An 11,620-nucleotide genomic window follows, 5' to 3' on the forward strand; every position below is an offset into this window, starting at 1 on the left:
GTTTTAAAGTTTGAAAAAACTGCTGTCACTGATCCCTTAATTTAGTAAAGATGGCTTTAATAAAGACAGTGTGGCGCAGCTTAATCCTGTGGAACGACACACAAACACCACACCAAACACCACAAACCTCCCTTACAAAACAAAGCGGCCGTACCAGATTAACACCATGCTATTTATTGCAGACATTGCAAGGTACTTCAAAGAATATTACTACGGAAACACTGAAAAATCCAAAAGATGAGGCTTTAATCTAAATAGTTTTTGCATAATTTTATTAGTGTACGTTTCAATCTTTGGTCATCATAGCCATAAGATCAGATGCTTTAGATATTTAGTGCATAATTTTCTGTAATATACACAATGGTAGCCGCATAAATCCAGATTTTGCTTTGTGCATTGATCTCACTTCAAAAGTTGCTCACAAACTCTCTCTGGTTTTAGTTGGTGCTTTATTTGTGCGGATGGAAACGGTGATGGATGGATGGATCTGAGTTGTGAGAGCATGAGAAAAATGAGGGCGGGGCCCCAGCGTGACGTCAGCGCGCTCGAACCCCTGAGCGTATTTAAACGCGCTCAAAGCTGAGTGTGAGCGTCAGACGCGTACAGAGACGCGCGAGCGAGCGGATCATGACCGCTGTGTGCTGCTGACAGATATCACACACACACCATCTGCTGTACAGCCGCGCTTCACTCTCACCTGATCCGTGCGGATATTAACAAACATTCACCTGGATTTCATCACCTGTGCGTTGCGTCGCGTCGCGTCTCGGAGGCAGAATGCGGCGCGCTTTGACAGACACGGGAAACTATTACAGTTAGTTCGGATCCGGATCCCGATGTCTTCATCTGAGCCGCTGCTGCTGGTTTTCTCTCTCGTTACAGACGCGGCAGCATCACGGTTCCGCGCGGCGCGTTGCGCACGGCGAGCTGAGCGGCGCGGCGCGTCAGTTGGACACTCTGGACACTTCTGCGCACGCTTCATTGGGATCTAGCGGATAACATGTTGTGAATGGACCTGGAATCGTGATAGTTTGAGGATAACGCACGGATTTTATCTTTTGGACCTTTGGATGTTTCCTGATTTACTGAGAATTTGGCTTTTCTGAAGCTCCGGTCTGTATGGACCCCATTTAAGGTGAATTTATCTCATTCTTTCTGCATATGAACACAAAATAGTTTTTCCTTATTCATGTTTTACAGTAATTTTCCCGCGTACACTCTTAAACATAAACGTAATTGACGTTTCTTTTCGTATTGATAACCCTTCCAGCAGCACTTAATCTTTGGAAATTAAAAAGTTGGACATTTGATTGTAGGTTCCTCAGATTCTGATGCACCAAATCTGCTAAAAATAAATAAATAATAAAATTTAAAAAAAAAAAAAGCAAAAAACATCTGTGTAACCCAATTTGAATCCTTTATTTTCAAGAGTGCACCGATCTTCTAACATAAAACTGTATTCTATAATAGGACTCTTCCAGCTGAAATTAGTTACTGTAAACATAGCTTTGTAACTTCCATAAAACACTGAAAATGCTCAGTAAATAATATGGAGAAACCTTTAAGAGTTTGTTTACTTCACGTCACTATGAGGAGCAGCTTTGGAGCAAATTTAATAGACTCATTTTAATAGGTCAAATACTTAACTTTAAAAATAAAATCGTGGATTTATGCAACTCTGATTGTTTGTATGATGCAGTAAATGTCTTAACCAAATGATTACATGACTTAAAATATAAAAAAGCTATTAATTACACGTAGAAACAGCAGGTTTTAATGATCAAAAATCAGAGCTGTTCGGAGTAAAGCGTCATTTACTGCAATAAAGGCTCATAAAAGTCATTGTAAACTTCATTGCGTTCATGAAACTGGTCGATTTTATTTGCCTTTTCATCAACAAGAGTTTTTGGGATCCGGGGAAAAACTGGCAGAAAACACGCATTTTTCTGCCCTGTAATACTGACAGAAATCTGTTCAGCATTAACTGGCCTACAGAACACATTTCACGCAGGGCCCTCATCAGAATATTTAATTCTGCACTTCTCACAAGTTACAACACTTCGCTCTGAACCGTTTCCCTCTGGGAAGGCTTTCAGTAGCGCCGAGTACAAAACAAACAAGGCGTTCGTCAAATTAACACATGAAAAGTCTCTCTGTTTTCCATTCAAAGCCACGTTTTGTCACTCATGCATGCTTTTGTGCAGACGTTCATGCTTTTACCTTTGCACCGTTGCAGCTTCCCTCAAAGGAACTGAGTCTAAAATGAAGTTATGGGACATTCTAGCCACGTGTTTGTTGCTCCTGAGCTCCGTTTCCGCACGTCCCGTCTTCCACAAGCTGCAGCCATCCAAAAGAGCCGTCGTCCGCAGTGAGACGCCCGCTCTGGACCCCATCATCGACTCCCAACCTGAAACCACGCACCAAAAACAAGCCTCCATGGAGGAACAATGTAAGTCACCGAGCATGCAACTCTCAATTTCTTCAATGCACATCTCAAAGGAGACGTGTTAATTCGTTTTAGTTCAATTGCAATGAAGAACTGCTTTCAATTACTTGCATAGCTGCATGTTGAGCAACCCAGATACAGATGCACAACTGTGACAATATACTGGTCAAGAGTACAGTATGTTAACTGAAACATTACCTTCGTAAGCACTGTGACCACATGTTTTACGTAACAAACCCCCATCTGTTCAACAGCAAGAAAAACCTGAAAACGAAAGCGGCGTTTGGCCTTATAACACAGAGGACGGGCTTTCAAAGTCACGTTGTTTTCTTATAAACCTACTTGAGATGAAGTCTGCGCGGATTGTTTACGTTTGACTCCAGCACTTTTCTCACACGGTTTCTTAAGTAAGGTGCTGTTGTGAACATCAACAGATACTGACGTGACGGGAGAGGCATGAACTATACATTCGTTGTGCATTTAAGCAGCTGTTCCAGATGTTTAATAGCGGCCTCATCTTTTACACAGTAGCCTTCTTGCATCGTGGGAACTTTCTAAATTAGAGTATTAACGAGTCATACTAGGCATGTGGAACGGTTCGCGCTGGACTGGCCGAAAATATGCATGAATTTATTTCGAAGTCGGACGCTCCGCCAGACCCTTGCATAATGTAAGGCTTGCTGAAACTATAGTGAACAACAGACGATGGGAGCTGCAAAAAAACAAACACATGTTGAATCACTCAGAGACTTGTGTCTTGGGGATTCGATCCCTGCATGCATCAGTGTCTCTAGTCCTCTGAATCGCTCCAAAATGTGTTCTTGTAATGGCAGTCCAGAGAGCAGCCACTAAAAGCAGTGAAGAACATGCAGTGCATTTGCAGACTTTCAGTCAGATGTTTTACATGAAGCAAATGAAAAGGTTTTGAGTGCATGATTGAGATGCATCTTTCTAAATGTTGCTCTGATAGAAAACATGAGTGAAAATTATGGTTTGACATATTGAACAGACTGTACATTTAACAAAACACTGATTTGCATCCATTTGCATTTGCAAAATATAAAAAGGGTAATAAAAAAGGGAAAAGGTGTGGACTTTTTTTCTTTTTTTTTCTCAGAACTGAGAGACATAAACTTGCAATTCTGAGTTTTCATCTTGCCATTCTGTTTTTTGTTTCTGCTGCGGAATAAAATATAAAAAAGGTAATCGCGACTTTTTATCTCATAATTCCTAATTTTTCCTCACAGATCTCACAAATCCGACTTTTTCTCTTAGAATTGCGAGTTTATATCAATTACAAGGTACCATTCTCACAATTCTGAGTTAATTCTGAGATGGTCAGAACTGTGAGATATAAAGTCAGAATTGCGAAACATATCTGAATTGTGAGACAAAGTCACAGTTGTGAGTTAATAAAGTCAGAATTGCGAGATAATAAAGCTAGAATTGTAAGACATATCTGAATTGAGACAAAATCAGAATTGCGAGATAAAAAGTCAGAATTGCGAGATAATAAAGTCAGAATTGAGAAACATATCTGAATTGTGAGACAAAATCAGAATTGTGAGATAAAAAGTTAGAATTGTGAGGAGATAGTCAGAATTGCGATTATATAAAGCCAGAATTGTAAGAGATATCTGAATTGAGACAAAATCAGAATTGCGAGATATAAAGCCAGAATTGAGAAACATCTGAATTGTGAGACAAAATCAGAATTGCGAGATAAAAAGTTAGAATTGCGAGATAATAAAGCCAGAATTGCGATATATAAAGCCAGAATTGTAAGACATATCTGAATTGAGACAAAATCAGAATTGCGAGATAAAAAGTCAGAATTGCGAGATATAAAGCCAGAATTGTAAGACATATCTGAATTGAGACAAAATCAGAATTGCGAGATATAAAGCCAGAATTGAGAAACATATCTGAATTGTGAGACAAAATCAGAATTGTGAGATAAAAAGTTAGAATTGTGAGATAATAAAGTCAGAATTGCGATATATAAAGCTAGAATTGTAAGACATATCTGAATTGAGACAAAATCAGAATTGCGAGATAAAAAGTCAGAATTGCGAGATATAAAGCCAGAATTGTAAGACATATCTGAATTGAGACAAAATCAGAATTGCGAGATATAAAGCCAGAATTGAGAAACATATCTGAATTGTGAGACAAAATCAGAATTGTGAGATAAAAAGTTAGAATTGTGAGGAGATAAAGTCAGAATTGCGATTATATAAAGCTAGAATTGTAAGACATATCTGAATTGAGACAAAATCAGAATTGCGAGATAAAAAGTTAGAATTGCGAGATAATAAAGCCAGAATTGCGATATATAAAGCCAGAATTGTAAGACATATCTGAATTGAGACAAAATCAGAATTGCGAGATAAAAAGTCAGAATTGCGAGATATAAAGCCAGAATTGTAAGACATATCTGAATTGAGACAAAATCAGAATTGCGAGATATAAAGCCAGAATTGAGAAACATATCTGAATTGTGAGACAAAATCAGAATTGTGAGATAAAAAGTTAGAATTGTGAGGAGATAAAGTCAGAATTGCGATTATATAAAGCTAGAATTGTAAGACATATCTGAATTGAGACAAAATCAGAATTGTGAGATAAAAAGTTAGAATTGCGAGATAATAAAGCCAGAATTGTGATATATAAAGCCAGAATTGTAAGACATATCTGAATTGAGACAAAATCAGAATTGCGAGATAAAAAGTCAGAATTGCGAGATATAAAGCCAGAATTGTAAGACATATCTGAATTGAGACAAAATCAGAATTGCGAGATATAAAGCCAGAATTGAGAAACATATCTGAATTGTGAGACAAAATCAGAATTGCGAGATAAAAAGTTAGAATTGCGAGATAATAAAGCCAGAATTGCGATATATAAAGCCAGAATTGTAAGACATATCTGAATTGAGACAAAATCAGAATTGCGATTATATAAAGCCAGAATTGAGAAACATATCTGAATTGAGACAAAATCAGAATTGCGAGATAAAAAGTTAGAATTGCGAGATAATAAAGCCAGAATTGCGATATATAAAGCCAGAATTGTAAGACATATCTGAATTGAGACAAAATCAGAATTGCGAGATAAAAAGTCAGAATTGCGAGATAATAAAGCTAGAATTGTATTTCCTGGATAAAAACAAACTTGCATAGAACTAAAATGAGCACCTGGCGTTTGGGCGTTTAAATGTGAATGTGCCCGTTTATTCATTGTTCAATCATCCGGTGATGTACAAAATTGCTTTCTATGTAGGCAGCACAGAGATTTGAGACACAGCCAGCGTTTGTCAGATTCATCCGATACCTCTGTAGATCATGTAACCAACTGTGTTACACAAATGACACCAGCGTAAAGGTTACTCGATTCTGGCACCGCTCATCACGCCTGCTGCTCACAAACGGTTGAAGCTCATACAAACATCTCAAGCAAGGCTAAATTCCCTAAACATCTGAATCATCTCAGCCCCACAGAGAACACTGCACTTTACCTGCCATATGGTGCATCTGTAACACGAAACAGGTGTTCATGCATGTTAGATGTGCTGATATTTGCATGAAATAGCAGGCATGAAAATCACTGAAACAGGTTTTGAGAGTTAATTTCTTTTAGTTAAGGTGTGGTTTACAATTGGCATTAAAAGCACCCTGTCCTAATTTTACAAGTAAACAGCGATTCCATTACACATAATTTGCATGTTCTCGGTCATTAAACTGCATTTCTCGGAAGCTGCTTGTTTTTGAATAAACTTCTTTATTGAACAGCTCACAGTATTTGCTTCTCTTACAACTGAAGTCTGGCGAAACGGCTAATATAAGACGCTTACAGCATCTGCGTCACCCAAAAATGCAAATCTGCTAAAAATGTGCTCGCCCTCGGGCCATCCAAGATGTAGATGAGTTTGTTTCTTCATCAGATTTGGAGAAATATAGCATCACATCACTTGCTCACCAAAGTGAATGGGTGCCGTCAGAATGAGTCCAAACAGCTGATAAAAACATCACAATAATCCACACCACTCCAGTCCATCAGGACAAAAGCTGAGAGAAATCCAGCATTAAGACGTTTTTAACTCGAATATGAGTCCATAATCCATAATAGCGCTTCCTCAAGTGAAAAAAAAGTAAGTCAGGAGAGAAATCTGCACAGATCAAGCACCATTTACAGTCCAAAACAGCTCTAAACAAATATGTGGCTGGATTTTGATGTGAGAGACAACAGCAGATGCACTTTTTCACTGGAGGAAGCGTTATTATGGATTATGGACTCATATTTGAGTTGTCTTAATGATGAATTAGTTTCAGCTTTTGTCTTCTCCAGATGTTAACTGATGGACTGGAGTGCTGTGGATTATTGTGATGTTTTTATCGACTCTCATTCTGACGGCACCCATTCACTTGTGATGTGATGCTATATTTCTCCAAATCTGCTGAAGAAACAGACTCATCTACATCTGCGATGGCCTGAGGGTGTGTAAATGTTCAGCTTTTATTATCTCATAAGTGGGAATAAATGAAACATTTCCGAAAGTACTATTCATTTCTTTCAAGTTGAATCATTTTTAACGAGGGAAAAATGACCAAGCAAGATTATGTAGGTGTATATACCACGATTGTTGCAAGGCGTTTCCAAGAACTGACACGGCCGGTCTGTTGGGTTGAATGGATAGTGAACTTTGAGTTCTGACTGTAATGAAATCATGATGCATTACATGCAGATCAAACGTGCGCTTGCTTTTGTTTAAGATGAGGGCGGCGAGCATGTTTCGAGTTTGCGGTTGAGCAGATGTATTTCTGCTGTACCTCAATGTCACGATCTATAAGATTTTCCATCGCGGTCCTGACATGAGAACAGTCCGTCCAGTGACGGCGAGATCCCGTGACTCATGGGCCGTTATTTGGGATGGTCGATAGTGACAAATAAACAATGTCGTATATACAGTGAAGTCCAAACGTCTGAGCGCATGCTGAGGATCTGCAGAGCACAATCTCACTTCAACCTGGAAACAAACAGAAAATCTTTCAAACGTTAAACTATTTCACATTCTAGGTCACTAATCAAACGAGCATATTTATACTGAAATTCACATCAGTGTTTTCATTAATATAGTATATAATTAGTGTCATTTTCCAGTTTCTTTTCAAAGTTTGTCATTTTGTTGTGTGTTTTTGTTGGTTTTATTTTATTTTTTAAGTATATCTGTTAAGTTTTTCTTATTTTTTATTTCAGTTTTAGTAATTTTGTTGTGTTCTTGTTTTTAATATGTCTATTTATTTTTATTTTAGTTTTAGTAATTTTGTTATGTTTTTGTAGGCTTTATTATTATTATTTATTTTTAAATATGTCTATTTAGTTTTATTACTATTTATTTAATTTTGAGTCATTTTTATTATTATTTTAAAAAAATGTATATAGTTTTGATTATTTTATTTCAGTTTTAGTAATTTTGTGTTATTGTCATTTTTATAATTTTTCTTTAATGCCTATTTGGTTTTTATTATTTTCATTTTAGTAATTTATGTTGTGCTTTTATCATTTTATTTTTAAATGTCTATTTAGTTTTGTTGTTTTTTAGTAATTTTACTAATGTTGTTGTGTTTTTGTCATTTTTATTAGTTTATGTTCATGTAGTTTTTATTATTTTCAGTTTTAGGTTCAGTGATTTTGTTGTTTTTGTCATTTTTATTAGTTTTTAATTTCTGTTTATTTTTATTGTTTTTTTAACAATTGGTTTTTATTTCACTTTTAAGTAATTTTAGTACTTCAACTTTAATAAAATTATAAACAGTTTTGTATACCTGAAAGTTTTTTTTAAAAAATATTTTATTTCATTATTTCAAGTTTTGAATAGTTTTAGTTAGTTAGCATTTACTTGACAAATAAAATGATTTAAGAAAAAATCTAAATTTTGTTAGTTTTCCATAAAACAAGCATAAACATCTGCCAATGTGGCAAGAAAAATAATCTTGTTTAGCCTTTGAATTAAAATGATTTTTCTTACCCCATTGGCAGATATTTTTGCTTGTTTTAAGAAAACAAGACATAATATCTTAAATCATTTTACTTGTAATGCATCTTGATTCCAGAATGTTTAGATAAGAAAATCATTTTTTTGCAGCGTAAACCACACAGCTGACGTGTTTTGTTCTGTCTCTTGAAGATGACGTGAACGGCTTTTACCCGGAGCAGTTTGAGAGCGTAATGGACTTCATCGAAGCCACCATCGGCCGACTGCGCAGATCCTCCGACGCAGACTCGCAAACCAAGCGGGACAGAGGCCGACAGAAAGGAGCAACAAACACCGAGAGGAGCAGCCGGGGACGAGGAGACCGGAAGAGGAGTCGCGGACGAGGCCGTAAGGACAGCCGAGACGACAGGGTCAAAGTTCAAGGGCGTGGGTGTCTGCTGAAGAGATCCACCTCAACTTCACAGACCTGGGCTTGGGTTACAGGACCAAAGAGGAGCTGATCTTCCGCTACTGCAGCGGCCCGTGTTTCGACGCCGAGACCAACTACGACAAGATCCTCAACAACCTCACCCACAACAAGAAGCTGGACAAGGAAACGCCGTCTCGGACTTGCTGCCGGCCCATTGCTTTCGACGACGACATCTCGTTTCTGGACGACAGCTTGGAATACCATACTCTGAAGAAGCATTCGGCTAAAAAGTGCGCTTGCGTTTGACGGACGAAACCCGCGTACTGCAAAAAAAGATTCTCTTCCATAATGTTTTTGTCTTGTTTTCTAGTATAAATATCTAAACATTCTTGAATCAAGATGCATTTTCTTGACAAGTGAAATTTGTCAATATACTGTATATTTTGAAGGAATTTGTCCGTAATTATTTTTTTACAGGTGTTTTACCAGTATTTTGAATTTTACACTCCATTGCATTGTTGTTTAGAGAAAACAGAAATGTCCGTAAAATTAATGGATAATGTTGTGTGTAATGAGCTGCCAGTACTTTTTTACACATTGTATTAAGTCATTTTCTAAAAAAATATATATAATCAAAATTTTGTTAATTCTTTCTTAAAACAAGCAAAAAAATCTCCCAATGGGGTTAGAAAAATACATTTAATTCAAAGGCTAAACAAGATTATTTTTCTTGCCGCATTGGCAGATTTTTTTGCTTGTTTTAAGCAAAAACTAACAAAAGTTAGATTTATTTATTTTTTTACTGAAAACAAGACATAATATCTTAAATCATTTTACTTGTGCAATAAATGCATCTTGATTCAAGAATGTTAAGATATTTATACTAGAAACCAAGACAAAAATACTAAGAGAATAATTTTTTTCAGAGCGCGAAACGCTTCAAGACTGGGCCGAGGACTCTCGGAAGGAGATCCCAGATATATCCAGTATTCACTTTGTTACCAAACCACATCGTTTATCCAGCAACAAACACGGTGGGATAAAGGAACGTGACGCGCCTGCAGTGGATTATCACGTTTACACAGAGAACCACAACGACAGACTCCAGATCTTTAATATCCAGAAAGCTATCTATATATATAGTATATATGAAAATGTATTTATTGAGATTTAATTAAGTTATTGTTATTTATTGCAATCCATTGTATTAGAGTGTTTGTTTCTCTTATTTATTTAAGGAGGGGTTTTTGTTCTCTATCTTGGATGGTGCCAAATTTGAGCATGTGTTTTTCAAGAAACTGTTCACAATTCGTCATTTATTCAAGCTCATGTCGTTCCAAACATGTTGTGACTCACAAAATGAGAGTTTAAAGGTGCGATAGACAGATATATACACACACCATGGATTTTTTTTGCACACCATATTTAGCCAAAATTTCACTAATATTATGCTCAGATCTAAAAACAACAATTCAGATATTATATATGCAAAAAATAAATAAATAATAACTTTTTTTTACAATTTTTTTTAATATTAATACTACTTAGTATTAGAAAATCTCTCAAGTCTCATGGTCAAACATGGGGGCTGCCATTTTTTTCTAATATTAATTATATTTTTCTAGTAAAATATATTAGAAAAAATAGAAATATATTTTTATAAATATTATAAAACAAAAAATTGAAAATTATAAAATATATTTCTATTTTTCGAATATATTTTATTTTATATTTTATTAAATATTTTTGTTGTATATATATATATATATATATATATATATAGCATATGAAATGTTTTAGATCTGAGCATTTTTGTATTTTATATATTTTTTTAATATACATTATATATTATTTAATTAATTATTACGAAACAGCTCAAACAGAAATCACTTTTCAAATCAAGCAGATTTCTGTTGGTCTGTGTATCAAAAATGACACAACCCACTTGAACCCATTGCAAAATCTGCATGAGGAAATCTTGTACCCCTTTCACGCAATTCCCAATTAAAACCAATGGATTTTTCCTGCAAAATTGATTCACCAAAAAGTAAATGTGACCAAAACCTTTACGCAGATTCTGGTTCCCATTCAGTGACGGTAGATCAGGATTTACAGTGTCATTTGGCCCAATGAAAATAGTGAATATAACTTGCCCATGTTATTCAAAGTCTTCTGAAGTCATATGATTGATATGCATGAGGAACCAACCCAAATTTAAGACGTTTTTCAATGCAAACCTCTAAAATCTTAAGGTCAAACACACTGACCCTTGCATTTAGACCCTTGTGCCCGGTTTGACATCACTGAATCCAAACCTCACTGTTTTTTGCATGTCAGATGAAAGATTGCAACTTGACAAGTGTGAAAAATGCATGAGATTTTAGAGCTACTGTACATTTTGTTCATGAACAGCAACTAAAATGTGTGTTTGTTCCTCAAGCAAAGCTTCACACGACTTCAGAAGACTTGGAAAATAATGCAAAAGTCTTGTTATGATGCTTTGAAAATGTCATTTTGCATTAGATCTCCTTTTTGGCGTTTGACAGAAGAAGGTCAAATGGATTTGGAACGACATGAGCTTGAGTAAATCGGAGAGAATCTTTAGATGAACGAAAGAAAAGCGGATAATTGCGTCCCGTCTGTGACGTTCGGTGATGGAAAAGACGTGTCTTTGGTCTCCAGCTCCACCAGACAGTCTGCCGTTGTTTCCTACAACAAAAGAACAGATAATAAGCGGGCAGAGGACCAAGTATTATTGTAGAAAATAAAA

At 36.1% G+C, this 11,620-nt stretch overlaps 1 protein-coding gene across 1 annotated transcript; it reads left to right on the forward strand.

Moving 5' to 3' along the window:
• The first annotated feature begins 596 nt into the window (after positions 1 to 596).
• gdnfa (glial cell derived neurotrophic factor a) lies at positions 597 to 10,554 on the forward strand. Its single transcript, XM_058790270.1, is given in 4 exon segments — positions 597 to 1,135; positions 2,237 to 2,449; positions 8,634 to 8,879; positions 8,882 to 10,554. Coding segments are annotated over 3 exon segments (708 nt in total). The 5' UTR covers positions 597 to 1,135; positions 2,237 to 2,262; the 3' UTR covers positions 9,157 to 10,554.
• The last annotated feature ends 1,066 nt before the right edge of the window (positions 10,555 to 11,620 follow it).

This window comes from Onychostoma macrolepis, chromosome 10 (assembly GCF_012432095.1).
Source record: "Onychostoma macrolepis isolate SWU-2019 chromosome 10, ASM1243209v1, whole genome shotgun sequence".
Classification (NCBI taxonomy): Eukaryota; Metazoa; Chordata; class Actinopteri; order Cypriniformes; family Cyprinidae; genus Onychostoma; species Onychostoma macrolepis.